General features: G+C 46.9%; 1 protein-coding gene across 1 annotated transcript in view; it reads left to right on the top strand.

Annotated features, from left to right (window-relative positions):
* Positions 1-21,852, top strand: part of ptprz1a (protein tyrosine phosphatase receptor type Z1a) — a gene marked incomplete at its 5' end in the record, with an annotated part of 201,377 nt that overhangs the window by 35,009 nt on the left and 144,516 nt on the right. Inside the window, 2 exons of the mRNA XM_084452851.1 lie at positions 4,437-4,503; positions 4,639-4,796. Of these exons, the coding sequence (XP_084308977.1) occupies positions 4,437-4,503; positions 4,639-4,796 (225 nt within the window). The remainder of the gene's footprint in view (positions 1-4,436; positions 4,504-4,638; positions 4,797-21,852) is intronic.

The following is a 21,852-nucleotide window of genomic DNA, read 5'->3' as shown; positions in this document are numbered from 1 at the left end:
TGGTTGGTCCAAAGGGGTTCATCCCTATATTCCCCGGGTCCTATGTTCCCCCCAAAAAAGGGTTCTATGTTCCCCGGGTCCTATGTTCCCCCCAAAAAAGGGTTCTATGTTGCCCGGGTCCTATGTTCCCCCCAAAAAAGGGTTCTATGTTCCCCGGGTCCTATGTTCCCCGGGTCCTATGTTCCCAGCGAAACGCTAAAGATAAACGTGATTATGCTTGATTTAATGCCAAAAGGGGCAGATTATGCACCTATTTTAGAAAGGTTGCATTTTCACCACAATAATCGCCGAATTCCATGCAAAATATGCACACATTTTTTCACATCAAGTTTCAAAAATGTTTGAACGTATTTGGATCACGCTATGTTCACACAGGTTTTCTGAAGAGCAGCGCAAGTGCGAAGCGTTCGCGAGCGCACAGGAGCGTTGTTGTTCAGACCAGAAGCGCATTTCTCTGCTCTCCGCCCATTCTCATTCTTAACTGAACTTGTGTTGCGACTTGTTGACAGTGGATAGAAATAGAATATACCTGGCCTTCCAATGGCCTTCACAATGACATCCCAAAGCTTCATTTTTTTGTTGGTGTCTTTGCAGAGCATGTGCTGGGGATCATACAACTTGGGGTTCGTCTCTCTCTGTCTCACTTTCATGTGTTTGGTCACCTTAACCCCAGCCCCAGCTCCTCTCTCTCTCATTTAAATTCAAAGGTGCTTTATTGGCATCGAAAGCTTACAGGCTACATTGACAAAGCAAGTGTGGATCCTACACAACTAATACGTAGGCTAGTATACAATTACAGATGTAGCCTACTGAAATAAAATCTTTACTTGACAGAAAAAAGATAGACGTGGAAATCACAGTTTGAAAGCCTATTCTTAATTGCTTCCTACTTGAGAAATGACAAATATATGTTTGTGTTTATATACAAACGGGACGGCCAACGCCATGTAGAAATAGGTTTTATTTGGGAAATAATTTCCCCTGTACGACGTTTGCAAATTTGCTTGCGTTCACTCGCGGCTCGCTCAAAAATTGACCAGAAGCGCAAACTATCCGCTTCAGCGATCCGGTGTGAACAGTCACGTTGGTTAACATGGGCTCTACCGGTGTGAACAGTCACGTTGGTTAACATGGACTCTACCGGTGTGAACAGTCACGTTGGTTAACATGGACTCTACCGGTGTGAACAGTCACGTTGGTTAACATGGGCTCTACCGGTGTGAACAGTCACGTTGGTTAACATGGGCTCTACCGGTGTGAACAGTCACGTTGGTTAACATGGACTCTACCGGTGTGAACAGTCACGTTGGTTAACATGGACTCTACCGGTGTGAACAGTCACGTTGGTTAACATGGGCTCTACCGGTGTGAACAGTCACGTTGGTTAACATGGGCTCTACCGGTGTGAACAGTCACGTTGGTTAACATGGACTCTACCGGTGTGAACAGTCACGTTGGTTAACATGGACTCTACCGGTGTGAACAGTCACGTTGGTTAACATGGACTCTACCGGTGTGAACAGTCACGTTGGTTAACATGGACTCTACCGGTGTGAACAGTCACGTTGGTTAACATGGGCTCTACCGGTGTGAACAGTCACGTTGGTTAACATGGGCTCTACCGGTGTGAACAGTCACGTTGGTTAACATGGACTCTACCGGTGTGAACAGTCACGTTGGTTAACATGGGCTCTACCGGTGTGAACAGTCACGTTGGTTAACATGGACTCTACCGGTGTGAACAGTCACGTTGGTTAACATGGACTCTACCGGTGTGAACAGTCACGTTGGTTAACATGGACTCTACCGGTGTGAACAGTCACGTTGGTTAACATGCGCGCCGAAAGGAAACGGGCTGCGCTGCGCTGGCGCTTCCGGTGTGAACCCGGCGTCAGTCGTAGCCTATAGCCTAGGTATGTGATGCGCAACGCGTATCGCCTCAGAAAGCTACCCAAAGCAGTTCTGACTATAACGTAGGCTATTGTAGATTGTATTTTATTTTCTGAAGTTAGCCTATCACCAAATTAGATAACTGTTGTCTTTATTTTTTCATAGGCCTATGTGTGTGATGGCCTTTATTTAATATTTAATAAATATTAAACCTCAGTTATTTCAAGCGCATAGTGGGTGAGTGACTATCATTTCTACTGCGACTGTGAGCGGATCCTCTCTCCACGGAGATTTTTCCCCCAACAGATTTGCGCCTCTCATGAGCCATATCCCAACTCACAGCAGGATGGGTTTGGACTGGGACACTGTCAACTTCACCAAGGCATCAAGCAGCTTCTCCATTCATTGACATAAAACCAACCATTCCACCCAGGAATGGGTCATGCGCCGTACTGAGCGGCAGCACGTCTCGAAGCTCTTATGTATGTATGTATGTATGTATGTATGTATGTATGTATGTATGTATGTATGTATGTATGTATGTATGTATGTATACGTATGTATGCATGTATGTCCTGTCCTGGCGAGACACACGAATTTCCCCAAGGGGATTAATAAAGTATTTATCTATCTCTATCTATCTATCAATAGTAGGCTAGTCTTACAATCTAGAATAGCCTACATTATAGTCAGAGCTGCTTTGGGTAGCCTACTGAGGCGATATGCATTGTGCATCACATAACTAGGCTATAGGCTACATCTGATTCATGTCAAGTTAAAAATCTAGAGTTTAACATGTTTTTGAAAGATTTTTCAAGGTGCCCACCCACATCCATTGTATGACCAAAACGGTGGTAGAGCAATTATCAGACTTTCTCAAAAGTGCTAGTTTTGTCAATGTTTTGATCAGAACCATTGTATATGATCATAAGTTACCTTAAAACAGGGCTAAACATTAATTTTCCCTTTAATACTCCTTTAACATGCAACATTTTTTAAACTTGATGTGAAAAAATGCGGGCATGAAATCATGCAAGCCTCGCATATTTTGCACGGAATTCTGCGATTATTGTGGTGAAAATGCAATCTTTCTAAAATAGGTGCATAATCGGCCCCTTTTGGCATTAACATGCGATGGCATAATCACGTTTATCTTTCGCGTTTCGGGGGTAACATAGGACACGGGGAACATAGGACCCTTTCTCGGGGGGAACATAGGACCGGAGGAACATAGGACCCAGGGAATATAGAACCCGGGGAACATACTTTAGGACCCAGGGAACATAGGACCCGAGGAACATAGAACCCTTTTTTGGGGGGAACATAGGACCCGGGGAACATAGACATGTTCCCCATAGCACTGCAAGATGGTGAGTTTGAGTTGAGGCACACTCTTATCATCCTCTGAATTACTGGTTCTCATTCCAGCAATGTTTTGTCTTTCCCCCTTTGAGATTAGAGCGCTCGGTGTGTTACACTGTTGCCTCACAGCAGAGCGCTCGGTGTGTTACACTGTTGCCTCACAGCAGAGCGCTCAGTCAGTGGCGCTTGGTCCCCGGGCGCCACTGACGAGGCTGCCCACTGCTCCTGGCTGTCCCTGGAGGAGGACACTGACGAGGCTGCCCACTGCTCCTGGCTGTCCCTGGAGGAGGACACTGACGAGGCTGCCCACTGCTCCTGGCTGTCCCTGGAGGAGGACTGCTTGTATGGGATAAATGCAGAGGATACAGTCGGCAACCGCTTCAGCTTGTGTGTGTGCGTGTGTTCTGTGTTGCTGCCCATTGCTCGTGTGCTGTGTGTGTCACAAAGCTGTAGGACTAGTAATAAAGGGCTTTGTTATGGCCTAGGGCAGTCCTAGGGCAGTGTTGGTGTAGTCGGCCTACTGTATGTTTGTGTAGAGTGACTTCAGAATTGGGTGGAGTCTGTTAAACAGGTATGCCAGGAACTGCAAAGGAGTGGAGTGGAGTGCATGCGTGTGTCTTTTTGACCTGTGTGAACATGATGGGTGAGTAGCGTGTTTCTGTGTGAGTGCAGCTGTGTGTGTGTGTGTGTGTGTGAATGTGTGTGTGTGTATGTGTGTGTGTGTGTGTGTGTGTGTGTGTGTGTGTGTGTGTGCGTGTGTGTGTGTGTGCCACTGCGAAAGCCCGATCCCCCCTGAGTTTCAGCCTGGATTTGGGGACAACCATGAGAGGCTGATCAGAGGACCACTACCCCAGCCCAAAAAGGGGGGGGGGAGGGGGGGGGTAGGATGGTGAAAGTGAGTGTGCCCGTTCCCTTTACTACAAATGTGCTCAGCGTCTCATCACTGTCCCTCGCAGCTGGCCGGTGTTTGATATCACAGTAAGAGACACAGACAGACAGTTACACACACACACACACACACACACACACACACACACACAGATGCAAAATACCTGGATAGGGTAAAGCATAATCCAGTTTGAGATCAGTGCGTATGTAGGAAAGAGGAAACCACTGCAGACTAGTGACACTGACCTGTCTAACCTGCTCTCTCTCTCTCTCTCTCTCTCTCTCTCTCTCCACAGACAAGCATGGAGGACAATGAGAACTTAATTTCCATTATCGATGGAATCAACAGTGTTAGCCGATATGGTATGTCATCAACCTAAATTTGACCTAATCTCAACCATGATTCAACCATGATTCTGTAACCATAGCTTGATTGCTCATCTAAAGCTAACCAAAAAGTGGCCAAGAACCCATTTCTAATCCTGTCCACCCCTACAGGTAAGAGTGGCGGGGTCTCCCCCTTCATCCTCCAGGGGTTGCTGCCCAACTCTACAGACAAGTACTTCACCTACAACGGCTCCCTCACCACCCCGCCCTGCACCGACACCGTGGAGTGGATCATCTTCAAGAACACCGTAGCCATCTCAGAAACACAGGTGTGTGTGCGTGTGTGTGTGTCTCTAGAGAGTGGAGGTGCTGGGTGAGAGAGTGACAAGTACTGTATGGTAGAGGACCAGGACCTGAAGCTGCTGTTACATGTTCGACCAAGTCTGTGCTATTATGTGTGTGTGTGTGTGTGTGTGTGTGTGTGCGTGTGTGTGTGCCCACCATGTGTTTGAAGTTAAGCAGACACCAGCAAAGGCTTTTGGGGGCCAATATTTGTTTGATTCAGTGACTTGTCAATCACAATTAGTCGGAGGGTTATCGCACACACACACACACACACACACACAAACACACACACACACACACACACACACATACACATAAAGAGGCCCTGCAGCGCTTTGACTGTTGACAACCGGTGGTCTGTCTCGACGCCAGCTTCCTGGAGGAGACGTGGAGGGGCAGGTCAGCAGTGGAGAGGTAAACCCGTTGACCGACCTGGTACACCGGGGCCGGGACACGCCGCCGGTTGGCACCGCGGGAGGCGCGTGCTGTAGCGTGGAGCAGGGCGGACCGCACTGCGGACCAGACCCTCTGGCACCGGCGGAGATGAGCCTGGACCGATGGTACCGATGCCTCGGCCTCCTGGAGCAGGAACAGGGGTGGCTGGTACCCCAGGGAGCACTCGAAGGGTGACTTGCCGGTGGAATTGCTGACCATGGCGTTCAGTGAGTACTCGACCCAGGGCAGGTCCTGACTCCAGGAGGATGCGTGAAGGGAGGACATGCACCGGAGGGCTGACTCCAGGCTCTGATTGGCTCTCTCCGCCTGGCCGTTGGTCTGTGGATGGTAACCAGAAGAGAGACTGACCGTGGCCCCAATCCCAGCACAGAATGCCCTCCATACCTGAGACGTGAACTGGGGTCCACGGTCAGACACCACATCCTGGGGCAGACCGTAGAGCCGAAAGACGTGCTCAGTCAGCAGCTCCGCCGTCTCCATCGAGGTGGGGAGCTTGGGTAGGGCCACAAGGCGCACAGACTTCGAAAACCGGTCCACAATGGTCAGGATGGTGGTGTTTTCCCGGGAGGGAGGGAGACCGGTCACGAAGTCCAGTGCGATGTGTGACCCCGGACGACTGGGCACAGGAAGGGGTCGCAACAGGCCAGCCGGCGGCTGGTGGGATGCCTTGCTGCGGACGCAGGTGGTGCAGGCGGAGATGAACTCTATGACGTCCGCTGCCATGGTGGGCCACCAGAACCGCCGGCGTAGGAATGACAGCGTACGGTGGGAACCCGGGTGGCAGGCAAACCGGCTCGCATGTCCCCACTGGAGCACCTGGGTCCGGACGGCATCCGGGACGAACAGCCGGTTGGGCGGGCCAGTCCGGTGGTCGGGTTGGGTGCGCTGGGCCCTCCTGACCACTGCCTCGACGTTCATGGTGACCACTCCGATCACCCTGGAGGCGGGAAGAATGGTGTCCGGAGTGGTCAGATCCTCCCCCGCCGCAGAAAGCCGAGACAGTGCGTCAGCCTTGGTGTTCTTTGACCCCGGACGGTAAGTGATGTGGAAGTTAAACCGTCCGAGGTACAGGGCCCAGCGCGCCTGACGGGAGGTCAGGTTCTTGTGGTCCGACCAGACGGTGACGGGGTGCTCTGCCAGTGATTCAACTCCTCTAGCCAGTGCCGCCACTCCTGGAAGGCCTCCACAACAGCCAGCAGCTCCCTGTTGCCAATGTCGTAGTTCTCCTCTGCGGGCGTGAAGCGGCGGGAGAAGAAGGTGCAGGGATGCATCTTCTGGTCGACCGCTGACTGCTGTGAGAGAACCCCGCCGATACCCGTGTCTGAAGCGTCCACCTCCACGGTGAAGGGCCTCGGGATGTCGGGGGTCGGGATGGAGCAGGACCGGCGTGGAGGTGAACCGCCTCTTGAGGTCGGTGAAGGCGGCACTGGCTGCAGGTGTCCAGGTAAAAGGGCGCAGAGAGGAGGTGAGGGCAGTGAGGGGAGCGGCCACCCGGCTGTAGTCCCGTATGAATCGCCGGTAGAAGCCAAGGAAGGACTGCAGTTGCTTACGGGTGGTGGGTTGGCTCCACTCGACGACAGCCTGGATCTTCTTGGGATCAGGCCGAGTTTGTCCACGATGAGTCCCAGGAACTCCACAGAGGGAGTGTGGAAGGTGCACTTCTCGGCCTTGATGAAGAGGTGGTTCTCCAGGAGACGCTGGATGACAAGGCGGACGTGCTGGACGTGTTCCTCAGCGCTCCTGGAGAACACCAGGATGTCGTCGAGGTAGAGCACAACAAAGATATCCAGCATGTCCCGGAGGATGTCATTCATCATAGCCTGGAACATGGAGGGGGCGTTTGTGAGGCCAAACGGCATGACCAGGTATTCGTAATGGCCTCGGGGAGTCTTGAACGCGGTCTTCCACTCATCCCCCTCACGGATTCGAACCAGGTGGTAGGCGTTCCGGAGGTCCAACTTCGTGAAGATGGTGGCCTCCAGGAGGGGTTCGAAGTTGGAACTCATGAGGGGGAGAGGGTACGTGTTCCTGATGGTGATGGCGTTCAGCTCCCGGTAGTCAATGCATGGCCTGAGGTCCCCACCCTCCTTCTTCACGAAGAAGAACCCCGCCGCCACCGGGGAGAGAGTGGGTCGGATGAGGCTCTCAGCCAGACACTCAGAGATGTAGCTGTCCATAGCCGCCTTCTCAGGGAGGGAGAGGTTGTACAGGCGACTGACTGGGAGCTGGGCGCCGGGGCGGAGCTCAATGGCGCAGTCGTAGGGCCGGTGCGGGGGAAGGGTGCAGGCGCGCTCCTTGCTGAAGGCCTCTCCCAGGTCGTGGTAAATCTCCGGCACGGTGGAGAGGTCAAGGGGAGCAGGGGAGACGACAGGGAGGGAGTCTGTGCAGTGCGGAGGCACCGCGCGTAACAGGCCGTGCCCCAGCACAGAATGCGACCAGACCGTAGCTGACATGCAGCACATGGAGCTCCAGCCACGGTCGGCCCAGAATGAGAGGAGCCTGGGGGGTCTCTAGGGTGTAGAATCGGATCTCCTCCACGTGATTTCCCGAAATGGTCATGGTCAGAGGCTCGGCCCGGTGTGTGAGGGGACCTAGGTCGTGTCCATCCAAGGCCAAGACGGTGAGAGGGGTTTCCAGGGTGGCGAGGGGGAGAGCCGCTGAGGCGGCAAGGTGCGCATCAACAAAGTTGTCATCAGCCCCAGAGTCAATGAGCGCACGGATGGTAAGGGTCTGCCCGTGCCAGGCGAGGGTAACTTCGAACCGGGCAGGGCTGACAGATGGTGGGGAATGGGTAACACGGCTCACCAGAAATCCCCTCCTGGCTGGTGAGCCTACTCTTTTGGCAGAGTGGGACAGTTGTAAGATGGCCCTTAGCTCCACAGTAGAGACACAATCCCAGTGCCCTCCTTCGGTCCTTCTCAACAGCAGTGAGGCAAGCCATACCCTAGCATGGGCTCTTTGCTGGTGAGAGCAGGCATGGTCGGGGTGAGTGGAATGGTGGAGGAGATGGTACCGAACATGCCCGGAGAGCGACCAGAGGGGGCGGGATGACGCAGCGCTTTCTCACGCTTCCTCTCCTGGTTGCGTTCGTCGATCTCCATTGCAAGAGAGATGAGTTGGTTAAGGGAGGTGGGGCGGTCCCTGACCAGCGCATCCTTGAGAGTCTCGCTTAGGCCTCGTCGGAACTCGCTGCGCAGACCGACGTCGTTCCACCCGCTACCCATAGCCAGGGTGCGGAACTCAGTAGCATAGGCAGCCACGGAGCGGCCACCCTGCTGGATGGTGGTGAGACAGGCATTAACGTCCTGACCATCAGCAGCATGATCAAAAACTAGCCTAATCTCGGCCTCAAAAGCAGCATAGTCATCGCGGAGGTGACTGCCCGGACCAAGGGCTGCCTGGACCCACTTCAGAGCCTCCCCAGTGGTGAGTGTAGCGATGTAGCCCACCTGTGCACACAACAGAGATACGGACAGCAATCAACGTTGGCTAAGCTGGCTAGGGTACTTGCCACAGGTATTCTATGGGAAGATCTGGCGATGAGCATGGAGAAAAACAGGGTTCTTGAAGGATTACTCTCCGGGGATGAGGAGCGCGAATGCGCCCCATCTCCGGAGTCAGGAGGCAGGAATTCGGGAGACCCCGAACGCCGCAGGGTAGAGCAGGACCGACGAACGTTGCGTCGGACCACCGGCAAGCTCGGAGGAGCGGAGGGGGATGTGCGTGGAGGTGCCGCCGTAACAATTATGCTAGTATGCTATAAGCATTATACTAGTATGCTATAAGCATTATACTCGTATGCCATAAGCATTATACTAGTATGGCATAAGCATTATACTTATATGCCATAAGCATTATAGTAGTATACCATAAGCATTATACTAGTATGCCATAGGCATTATACTCGTATGCTATAAGCATTATACTTGTATGCTACAGTATAAGCATTATACTCGTATGCTATAAGCATTATACTAGTATGCCATAAGCATTATACTAGTATGCTATAAGCATTAGTATGCTATAAGCATTATACTAGTATAACATAAGCATTATACTCGGATGCTATAAGCATTATAGTAGTATGCCATAAGCATTATACTAGTATTCCATAAGCATTATACTATTATGCTATAAGCATTATACTTGTATGCTATACGCATTATGCTAGTATTCTATAAGCATTATGCTAGTATGCTATAAGCATTATACTACAGTAGTAATAATAAGCATTATTGTTAGGTTCAGAGCCAGACCAATGTAACAGACCCACAAGGCAGACGGACACAGGGGCAAGGTTTTAGCCCGAGGGCGTTTATTATAATAATAATAATAGGGAGGGAAGTGTGGGAGGATGTGTGGTGCGTCTGGAGGTCTTGTTTGTGAGGTGTGTGTGTAACTATGTGTGTGTGTGCATACGAATGTGTTGAGCGTGTTGTAAAATGTGCGTGTCGGCAGTGGTACAAGTCCGCGTCCGAGATGGAGTGTCCGAGAGCGAGGGTCCGTGTCCTAATCCTGGGGGGTCCGTGTCCTATTCCTGGGGGGTCCGTCAGGTACGAGGGAAATCCGTGGGGGTATCCGAGGGGCTGTCCGTGTCCATATCCAGGGAGGTCCGTCCGGGGTAACGAGAGGAGGAGGGAGCACAGGGAGCGTGGGAGACACTGGAGCTGGGAGACCCTGGAGCAGGGAGTGAGGGAGACCCTGGAGCAGGGAGTGAGGGAGACCCTGGAGCAGGGAGCGAGGGAGACCCTGAAGCAGGGAGTGAGGGAGACCCTGAAGCAGGGAGCGAGGGAGACCCTGGAGCAGGGAGTGAGGGAGACCCTGGAGCAGGGAGTGAGGGAGACCCTGAAGCAGGGAGTGAGGGAGACCCTGAAGCAGGGAGCGAGGGAGACCCTGGAGCAGGGAGCGAGGGAGACGCGGGAGACATGGCGGGAGGGTCCTTGGAAAAGGGAAAACAGACAGCGGGTATTAGGTCGGGAAACAACAAGAGGCTAGCTAGAGGCTTGGTAGGCTTGTCGGAGAATTACCACAGGTACAGTACATTGAAGCACTGAGCGACGATCTGGGAGAGCTTTTGTATGGAGTGGTGCTGATTGTCCCAGGTGCGCCTGATTATGATGGCCTGCACCTGGTGCGGCACAACGCTCGTCTCCGCAGGGCGCGGCGCTCCGACGTCTCCGGCGCGTCAGAGCTGGGAGAGGGGGAGCGTCCCGTACGAGCTGACGAGGCAGCGGGAGACGGAGAACGCTGAACCACAAAAATTATCCTAGTATGCCATAAGCATTATAGTAGTATGCCATAAGCATTATACTAGTATGCCATAAGCATTATACTAGTATGCCATAAGCATTATACTAGTATGCCATAAGCATTATTCTAGTATGCCATAAGCAGTATACTAGTATGCCATAAGCATTATACTAGTATACTATAAGCATTATACTAGTATGCTATAAGCATTATACTAGTATGCCATAAGCATTATAGTAGTATGCCATAAGCATTATAGTAGTATGCCATAAGCATTATACTAGTATGCTATAAGCATTATACTTGTATGCTATACGCATTATACTAGTATGCCATAAGCATTATACTAGTATGCTATAAGCATTATACTTGTATGCTATACGCATTATACTAGTATGCCATAAGCATTATGCTAGTATGCTATAAGCATTATACTAGTATGCTATAAGCATTATACTAGTATGCCATAAGCATTATAGTAGTATGCCATAAGCCTTATACTACTGTAGTATGCTATACGCATTATACTAGTATGCTATACGCATTATAGTAGTATGCTATAAGCATTATACTAGTATGCCATAAGCATTATAGTAGTATGCCATAAGCATTATACTAGTATGCTATAAGCTTTATAGTAGTATGCCATAAGCATTATACTAGTATACTATAAGCATTATACTAGTATGCCATAAGCATTATACTAGTATGCCATAAGCATTATACTAGTATTCCATAAGCATTATACTAGTATGCCATAAGCCTTATACTAGTATACCATAAGCATTATACTAGTATGCTATAAGCATTATACTAGTATGCCATAAGCATTATACTAGTATGCTATAAGCATGATACTAGTATGCTATAAGCATTATACTAGTATGCCATAAGCATTATAGTAGTATGCCATAAGCATTATAGTAGTATGCCATAAGCATTATACTAGTATGCTATAAGCATTATACTTGTATGCTATACGCATTATACTAGTATGCCATAAGCATTATACTAGTATGTTATAAGCATTATACTAGTATGCTATAAGCATTATACTTGTATGCTATACGCATTATACTAGTATGCCATAAGCATTATGCTAGTATGCTATAAGCATTATACTAGTATGCTATAAGCATTATAGTAGTATGCCATAAGCATTATGTTAGTATGCTATAAGCATTATACTAGTATGCTATAAGCATTATACTAGTATGCCATAAGCATTATGCTAGTATGCTATAAGCATTATACTAGTATGCCATAAGCATTATAGTAGTATGCCATAAGCATTATACTAGTATGCCATAAGCCTTATACTACTGTAGTATGCTATACGCATTATACTAGTATGCTATACGCATTATAGTAGTATGCTATAAGCATTATACTAGTATGCTATACGCATTATAGTAGTATGCTATAAGCATTATACTAGTATGCTATAAGCTTTATAGTAGTATAATGAGATATGGAGATTCGCCAGGCACCAACACTGGACAGTTTCAAGTCTGCACTGAAAAGACGCTTGTTCACCCAGGCCTTTGGTATCTAGATTGGTTGTTGTTGTTGTTGTTGTTGGTGGTGCTTGTTCTTGTTTGTTCTTGTTGTTGTCTCTTGTCTGTTATTGCTTTGATGTAAAGCGACCTTGGGTTTCATGAAAGGCGCTATATAAATTAAAGTTATTATTAGGTAGGCTAGCTTGTTAAAGTTAGCCCAACTTGTGATGTTCCCACAATTTCTTTCTTTATTATTAGGTGGGCTAGCTTGTAGAAGCTAGCCCAACTTGTGATATTCCCACTATTTTCTTTCTTTCTTTCTTTCTTTCTTTCTTTCTTTCTTTCTTTCTTTCTTTCTTTCTTTCTTTCTTTCTTTCTTATTATTCTCCCCAGTTTTTGTCTCCTTAACTACTTCTTCATACTTTGTGCTATAAACTTCAATTCAATTCACATTCAAACTTTAAAATGTTCATGACGTTCATCTCTTGAACGGATCCATTCAGATTTTTGATATGTATTATAGTTAAAAAAAAAAAAAAACTTTTAAAACTTTTTTGTCCCATTGAAACTGCTTGAAACTGCTTTTGGAATGTTCAGAAACTTTATGTTTTTAGAGTGGTGGCAGCAGTTGCTTTGAAAATATTCACACATTTTGTAAACTGCTGGCACTCCTACAGTTTTGAAAGCTCACACACATATTATATACCAAAATGTTCACACAACTGTGCTGATTCGTACAATGTAAGTATCTAAGCAGTGTGACTTACAGTTTTCGCTGTACGACGATTTGTTCGGCAACTGCGCTCCTCATTGAAACGTATGGCAACGCACTCTAGCTTTTGTGCTGCTAATTTTGCATTTTTACTCTTTTTCTAACTTGTTGCTATGCCTACAGTTTTAACAGTTCATACACATATTATATATCGAAACGTTCCCATAACTGTGCTGATTCGTACAATGTCAGTATCTAAGCCGTGTGACTTATAGTTTTCGCTGTATGACAATTTGTTCGGCAACTGCGCTCTCCATTGAAACGTATGGGCCCACACTCTACCTTTTGAGCTGCTAATTTTGCATTTTTACCCTTTTTCTAACTCGTCGCAATGCCTACAGTTTTTAAGCTACACAGACATATCATAGCCTAAAATGTTCAGCATTTTCTCAGGATTCCTACGGTGTCAATATCTAGGCTGTGACCTTTATACTTTTTGAGAGAGAGCTGTCTGAAGCCAACATGCCTTTCCATTGAAGTGAATGAGAAGATGCTCACAGTGTCAGTTGGGATTTGAATTTGGGGACACGTGGAGGCTCTCTGTACAGGCACCCTTTTATGACTACTGTGGTAGCATTCATATGTGACCGCCGCTGGTAATTTGGTCCTCAACTAGGCATTTTCATTTTTTTACAGATTATGAAAGTGCAGATTGTAAGCTTTCAAATGAGGTCTCATACATTGAAATCTGAACATATTTGAAGAAGATATGCTTATTTGAATGCTAGTACTGCCAAATCAACTTAGCTGAGAAATCTCCCTCCAAAGTTCTCCAACATTTTCACACCTCTGACTGCCAGGTAATGGGCGTGAACAATGGCCTGGTAACCCCTCCCCCAGCCACTCCCCCACTGGACGATCTGTCATTATCTGTCAGAGTGGCTGTCAACTTGGGGTATTACCTGAGAGTGGCTGCCAAGTGAGGTGCTCTCTCACTGATGACCCCACACTGAGTCAGTATTAATCTTGTGTTGTGAATGCAGTTAAGAACAATATAAGATGAAGTTCAAATTTAACATTCTTTATTGTCACATACATGATATAAAGTACAAGCATAAGTAGTTAAGTGTACAAAAAAAGGCAACTGTCTTAAGTGTTAAAGTGTACAGTCAGTTGTCTGTTTTATAGACAAGGTGCATAGTGTTCATTGTGATCAAGTGTACAACAAAGTAATAACAGTCCCCAGCTCAATACTCAAGGTAATAACAACAGTACTCAGCTCAGTATTCAATATTCTAACAATGCAGTCTGTGCAAGTGTGGGCAAGTCTGTGCAAGAGAACAAGCAACGCTTCAGTATACAAACAGGAAAACAGGAAAGGCTGTGGCCTTTCTCCTGCAGTGCTGTCCGTCCTGATGATCTGCAGTGAATCTACAAGCGGACAGTCTTGTTCTGAGCTGCTGTGGAGTTTGGCGGGGGACATGTGACGTCTCGTCCCTCATCAGAACAGAACTCTCTGATCTTGTCAAAGAGATACGTCTGTCTGGCCATGTCCAGTCCGGGTGGGGCTTGCACAAGAAGACCTTCTCTGGGGGGCAGGACATCAGGCTTGCGCAGCAGCTGAAACTCGACTGCCGGTGCATCACGGTGTTCTCTGGCCACAACCATGCCAGGTCTCTCAGTATCAAAACTGCAATAGAATAGAAGGAAGAAAGTACATTAAACTATTGCCCACAGTACTGGCACTCCATATAGATAAAATAGTACCAGAATGTGTTGATTAAATAGACTAGCTAATGCATGATAGGATGAACGTATTCTCACCTGTTGTGCAAAATCAAAGCTGTAGTGTATAGTGATATTCTTGCTGGCTGGTATGAAGGGGCCAAGGGAGAGCTGCAAATCCTCACCTTTTTGCTCATCCTGTAACCAAAACAAAAAACAAAGGTGTCAGACTACCATAGCTCTCATGCTCTCTCATTCTGTTTCTCTCTATAATATAGCTACCTAGCTCGATATTAGCTGCCACGCTGGCTAGTTTAGGAACAAAGGGCTAGCTCAGCTAACTAGCATGTTAGCTAATGTTAGCTAGCTAGCCTTTGTTAGTTTGTTATGCTAGCTAGACTTAGTCACTTGTTTAGAAAGGAGCTACTGCTAAACGACTAACGTTAATGTAATGTAAACAGCACAGATAGTATAAAGATCAGCTTACCCCAAAGCAAAGCAGAATGCTTGGCGGTGGTGTGAATCTGGTACCTCGTTCGCGTTCGCTTGGTAGCAACTGGCTTTGTTACAGTCATCTCTGTATCACAGGTCATCAAGAATAAAACTCCGTGTACGAACGAGTCCTGCTCTGCTGGAGTTTTAGCTGCTCTTAAAACTCTTTCCATGTCCTGGATGCCATCCCCGTCTTCTCTTTAGCAAAAGCTGTAGCATCCTTGGTTAAACTTGGAACTGAATGTAAACAGCCGGCGTGTTGTTTGGGAAGGGTGGGGGCGGAGAACCCGGAAGCAACAGCCAATGAAACCAAATCATGCTAATCGATCTGCCCGCCCCCAAGCCCGGCTCGAAATCAGCTAAAAACGAGCTTAGTTTGCAGACTAATTAAACGTATTTCGTGAACCTAAAACTGTTGTCTGTTACAGTAAGTAGGTTCTTCACAACTTCAACTTTGGTAATACGCAAAAAAACAAAAAATGAAAAAAAACGTTTTTTTAGCTATTTTGCCCTCTAGCGCATTTCGGGGTTTGCCGACTTGCGGACCAAATCACCAGCCGCTGTCACATATGTGACCGCCGCTGGTAATTTGGTCCTCAACTAGGCATTTTCATTTTTCAGTTTATTACAGATTATGAAAGTGCACATTGTAAGCTTTCAAATGAGGTCCCATACATTGAAATCTGAACATAATTGAAGAAGATATGCTTATTTGAATGCTAGTACTGCCAAATCAACTTAGCTGAGAAATCTCCCTCCAAAGTTCTCCAACATTTTCACACCTCTGACTGCCAGGTAATGGGCGTGAACAATAGCCTGGTAACCCCACCCCCAGCCACTCCCCCACTGGACGATCTGTCATTATCTGTCAGAGTGGCTGTCAACTTGGGGTATTACCTGAGAGTGGCTGCCAAGTGGGGTGCTCTCTCACTGATGACCCCACACTCTTTGAGTCAGTATTAATCTTGTGTTGTGAATGCAGTTAAGAACAATATAAGATGAAGTTCAAATTTAACGTTCTTTATTGTCACATACATGATATAAAGTACAAGCATAAGTAGTTAAGTGTACAAAAAAAGGCAACAGTCTAAGTGTTAAAGTGTACAGTCAGTTGTCTGTTTTATAGACAAGGTGCATAGTGTTCATTGTGATCAAGTGTACAACAAAGTAATAACAGTCCCCAGCTCAATACTCAAGGTAATAACAACAGTACTCAGCTCAGTATTCAATATTCTAACAATGCAGTCTGTGCAAGTGTGGGCAAGTCTGTGCAAGAGAACAAGCAACGCTTCAGTATACAAACAGGAAAACAGGAAAGGCTCTGGCCTTTCTCCTGCAGTGCTGTCCGTCCTGATGATCTGCAGTGAATCTACAAGCGGACAGTCTTGTTCTGAGCTGCTGTGGAGTTTGGCGGGGGACATGTGACGTCTCGTCCCTCATTAGAACAGAACTCTCTGATCTTGTCAAAGAGATACGTCTGTCTGGCCATGTCCAGTCCGGGTGGGGCTTGCACAAGAAGACCTTCTCTGGGGGGCAGGACATCAGGCTTGCGCAGCAGCTGAAACTCGACTGCCGGTGCATCACGGTGTTCTCTGGCCACAACCATGCCAGGTCTCTCAGCATCAAAACTGCAATAGAATAGAAGGAAGAAAGTACATTAAACTATTGCCCACAGTACTGGCACTCCATATAGATAAAATAGTACCAGAATGTGTTGATTAAATAGACTAGCTGGCTAGTTTAGGAACAAAGGGCTAGCTCAGCTAACTAGCATGTTAGCTAACGTTAGCTAGCTAGCCTTTGTTAGTGCTAGTGCCTTTATGCTAGCTAGACTTAGTCACTTGTTTAGAAAGGAGCTTCTGCTAAACGACTAACGTTAATGTAATGTAAACAGCACAGATAGTATAAAGATCAGCTTACCCCAAAGCAAAGCAGAATGCTTGGCGGTGGTGTGAATCTGGTACGTCGTTCGCGTTCGCTTGGTAGCAGCTTGCTTTGTTACAGTCATCTCTGTATCACAGGTCATCAAGAATAAAACTCCGTGTACGAACGAGTCCTGCTCTGCTGGAGTTTTAGCTGCTCTTAAAACTCTTTCCATGCCCTGGATGCCATCCCCGTCTTCTCTTTAGCAAAAGCTGTAGCATCCTGCAGGACTGAATGTAAACAAAGCTGGCGTGTTGGTGAAGGGTGGGGGCGGAGAACCCGGAAGCAATAGCCAATGAAACCAAATCATGCTAATCGATCTGCCCGCCCCCAAGCCCGGCTCGGAATCAGCTAAAAACGAGCTTAGTTTGCAGACTAATTAAACGTATTTCGTGAACCTAAAACTGTTGTCTGTTATAGTAAGTGGGTTCTTCACAACTTCAACTTTGGTAATACAAAATAAAACAAAAAACGAAAAAAAACGTTTTTTTATGTATTTTGCCCTCTAGCGCATTTCGGGGTTTGCCGAGTTGCGGACCAAATCACCAGCCGCTGTCACATATTCATACATGCCTTCCTTCCTTCCTTCCTTCCATCCATCCATCCATCCATCCATCCATCCATCCATCCATCCATCCATCCATCCATCCATCCATCCATCCATCCATCCATCTTTCTTTCTTTCTTTCTTTCTTTCTTTCTTTCTTTCTTTCTTTCTTTCTTTCTTTCTTTCTTTCTTTCCTTATATTCAAATAAATATTCAGAATGACACTCTTTTTCAGGCTGCAAACTCATATTAATATCTTTTCTCCTCTTTCAGCTATTGAACTCAATAAAACTATGAGTTATGATGAGTGATCTATCTATTTTTGAGTGTAGTACTAGCAGTACTTATAACAAACACCTACTGCTTTTCACTGCTTCTGCTTCTAACCTCAAGTTCCATACAACACCTCTACAGCTACTGCTCCGCCCCGGAGTGGGCTATAGACACATGGTCTCCAATGAGGGGTGCCTGGGGATGGCCTGGCAATCACTGACCTGCCCCCCACAACCTCTGACCTGAGGGGGCGGAGTCTCGCCACCACGCCACCATCCCCACATCTCAGACCCTGAGTTGGCTAAAGACGCAGTTTTCATGGTTGGGTGCATGTGGGTGGTCCGGGGAGCAGTACACTGTCCTCGACCGGCTCTGACCTGAGGGGGCAGAGTCTCGTCACAACGCCACTATCCACGCCACTGTCCCCACATCTCAGCCCCTGAGTGAGCTACAGACACACGGTCTTCACTGTTGGGTGCATGGAGATTGCCCGGATGTCAGTACACTGTCCCCGACCTGCTCTGACCGGAGGGGGCGGAGTCTCGCCATCACGCCACTATCCACACCACGGACCTCACAACACAGCCTCTGAGATGGCTAGAGACACACGGTCTTCACTGATGAAGGCAGGTGGGTAGCCCGGCATGGCCTACACTGTCCATGACCGGCTCTGACCCAAGGGGGCGGAGTCTCGCCACCACGCCACTGAACATGCTACGGACACCACAACTCAGCCCTTGAGTGGGCTGGAGACACACGGTCTTCACTGGTGAAGGCAGGTGGATAGCCCGGTGCGGCCTACACTGTTCACGCCTGGCTCTGAACCAAGCGGGCGGAGTCTCGCCACCACGCCACAGACCCCACAACTCAGCCCCTGATTGAGCTAGAGACACACAGTCTTCACCAGTAGGTGCAAGGAGACTGCCCGGAGGTCTTCATGGTGGAGTCAGGTAGGTGGCCCGGAGAGGGGTACACTGTCCCCGAATGGCTCTGACCTGAGGGGGTGGAGTCTCACCACCACGCCACTATCCACGCCACAGGCCCCACAACTCAGCCCGAGTGGGCTAGAGACACACGGTCTTCACCGGTGGAGTCAGGTAGGTGGCCCGGAGAGGGGTACACTGTCCCCGACCAGCTCTGACCTGAGGGGGCGGAGTCTCGCCTCCACGCCACTGTCCACGCCACGGACCCCACAATTCAGCCCCTGAGTGGGCTAGAGACGCACGGTCTTCGCCGGTGGTTGCATGGAGATTGCCTGGTCCATAGTAGTTCTAGCCGTAGCTGTTACATAGAGCTTCAGCAGCTAGCCCACCTCACATTTTCTTCAGGAAATTTACTTTCTAGCTATTATTATTATTATTAGTAGTAGTAGTAGTAGTATGTAATAAGCATTATACTAGTAAGCTATAAGCATTATACTAGTATGCTATAATCATTATACTAGTATGCCATAAGCATTATAGTAGTATGCCATAAGCATTATAGTAGTATGCCAAAATCATTATAGTAGTATGCCATAAGCATTATACTAGTATGCTATAAGCTTTATAGTAGTATAATGAGATATGGAGATTCGCCAGGCACCAACACTGGACAGTTTCAAGTCTGCACTGAAAAGACATTTGTTCACCCAGGCCTTTGGTATCTAGATTTCGTTGTTTTTGTTGGTGTTTGTTCTTGTTGTTGTCTCTTGTCTGTTTATTGCTCTGATGTCAAGTTACCTTGGGTTTCATGAAAGGCGCTGTATAAATTAAAGTTATTATTATTATTATTAGTAGTAGTATGCCATAAGCATTATACTAGTATGCTATAAGCATTATACTAGTATGCTATAAGCATAATACTAGTATGCTATAAGCATTATACCAGTATGCCATCAGTGACATACTAGCGCACGTTGTGTTGTAGAGAACCAAACCATAAAGACATGAAGTTCACTTTTACAATACAAGGCCAGGAGAATGCATGAAAACAGCTTTGAAAAACATTTACGTCAATACACTGAAATGCATAGCGTAACGATGAATCACACCATCACAATACACATTGTGTTCCTGAGTATTTTACAAACAAAACAAACAGCCTGTAATACACATACCTGCAGTACAGCATAATACACATACCTGCAGTACAGCATACTACACATACCTGCAGTACAGCATAATACACATACCTGCAGTACAGCATAATACACATACCTGCAGTACAGCATAATACACATACCTGCAGTACAGCATAATACACATACCTGCAGTACAGCGTAATACACATACCTGCAGTACAGCGTAATACACATACCTGCAGTACAGCGTAATACACATACCTCCAGTACAGTGTAATACACATACCTGCAGTACAGCGTAATACACATACCTGCAGTACATGAATACACATACCTGCAGTACAGCGTAATACACATACCTGCTGGACACCGTAGGACACATAGCAGATTCCTGAGCTGGCTGCAGGAGTGCAGCTGTGTTGAGCTGGGGTCACACAGGCCACAGCCAAGACAGCTTTAGAATGGTTGTAGTTTTAGAATGTAATGGAGTTTTGAACATTCAATAAAAACTACATTTTAACTGAGATTCAAGCAGTTTCAAAATGAACATTCTATTCTAGAACTCAGAATACTACAATTCTAGTATTCCAGTTTGAGAATGTTATGCTGTGAGTCAGAGGATAGCTGTTACACAAGAGTAGACAAGTAGCTTCATGTTGGAAGCACATAATGTGGCAATGCTCAATGCTGATTAAGGCCCCTGTGTGTGTGTCTGTGTGTGTGTGTTTAGAGACGGTTTGTGTGTGTGTGTGTGTACATGCGTGTGCATCTGAATAGCCTAGACAACCCCTCCCATCCCCTCCATGATGAGCTGTGGCAGATGGGGAGCACCTTCAGCCACAGGCTCCTCCCACCCAGGTGCAAAACAAAGCGCTTCAGAGATTAGACTCTACAGTATCACATTGCCTGAGTGTCTCATATGTACTATAACTGCAATGAGAATTTAAACTTGTAGCCTATATTTACTTTATTTGTTTGGGGCTGCAGTATGGAACAATATGAATTTAGGAATGTAATTTAAATTACATTCAATTTCAGTTTGAGTATTACAAATTCAGAATGTTGTGGTTGTTTCTCTGCGTGAGGAATTCACATCCAGTGTGATGCCTGAATGGCCACTATAAAAGCAGTTGCCATGGCGAGAGGCCTGAACATCTTCCTGCAGATGAAGGAGCCAGAGGAAGTGGTGTTCAGCTCTTTGAGCTCATGGGTTAATTTACCCTGACTTACCCTGGGAACCATCCTATGGAAGTCTAGCTTGTTCTACTTAAATTAACAAGAAAGATTATTTGTAATCACCCTGGAATAAAGCTATGACCGTGTGTATTTAACGTGGAGATGACCATGCAGCAGACTGTTAATGCTATTCAGAAACATGACAGGTTTTAGTGTGAATGACCGGTCATAAAGTTTGTATTAAACACTTAAACTATGGCAGGTTATAAAGTGTCTATTAACACTTAAACTGGTTTTCTGTCTGGGACGTTCAGGAGATTCTCTGATAAGTGCTGACGTGGCATTCGATAAGACGTGACCACTGGTTATAACTGTAAATAAACATGTTCATATTCATGTGTATCTGGAGATCTTTGAGGTGATGATCATATCACCTTTCATGGATACGCGTTAGAACTGTGTATTACACCATGGCCTGGGTGAATACTCGATTCTGATTGGCTGGAGGGGTGTGTATTATTTCTCGACAAATGCACGGCTAGAGCCTCATCACAGTTTTCACAAATCACAAATTAATGCGCTTGTTTCACATCTCAGCATTACACTGAAACTTTTAATTTTAAATTTAAATTTCTTTTAATCTTGGCTCTATGACTGTAAATGTGTTACTTTATTACGTTTTAATATTTTTTCAGGCCAGAAAGTAACCATGTAAATTCACAATATGTGGTCAGTTTCTAATTATACGGTATGTTGCAACTTTTTCTGAGTTCCCTGTCTGGCAGGTGGAGCCTGTCTGGTCAATCAATCAATCAATCAAAGCTTTATTTGTATATTTATATTAATATTCATAGCGCATTTCATACCCAGAGGCAACACAATGCGTCTGGTTCACTTCTGCTGAGTGTGCTTGCATCAAACACAT

This window comes from Borostomias antarcticus (genome assembly GCF_949987555.1).
Source record: "Borostomias antarcticus genome assembly, chromosome: 18".
Taxonomy (NCBI): Eukaryota; Metazoa; Chordata; class Actinopteri; order Stomiiformes; family Stomiidae; genus Borostomias; species Borostomias antarcticus.
The sequence above is the reverse complement of the archived record's forward strand: the minus strand, read 5'-3'. Positions and strand labels throughout refer to the sequence as shown.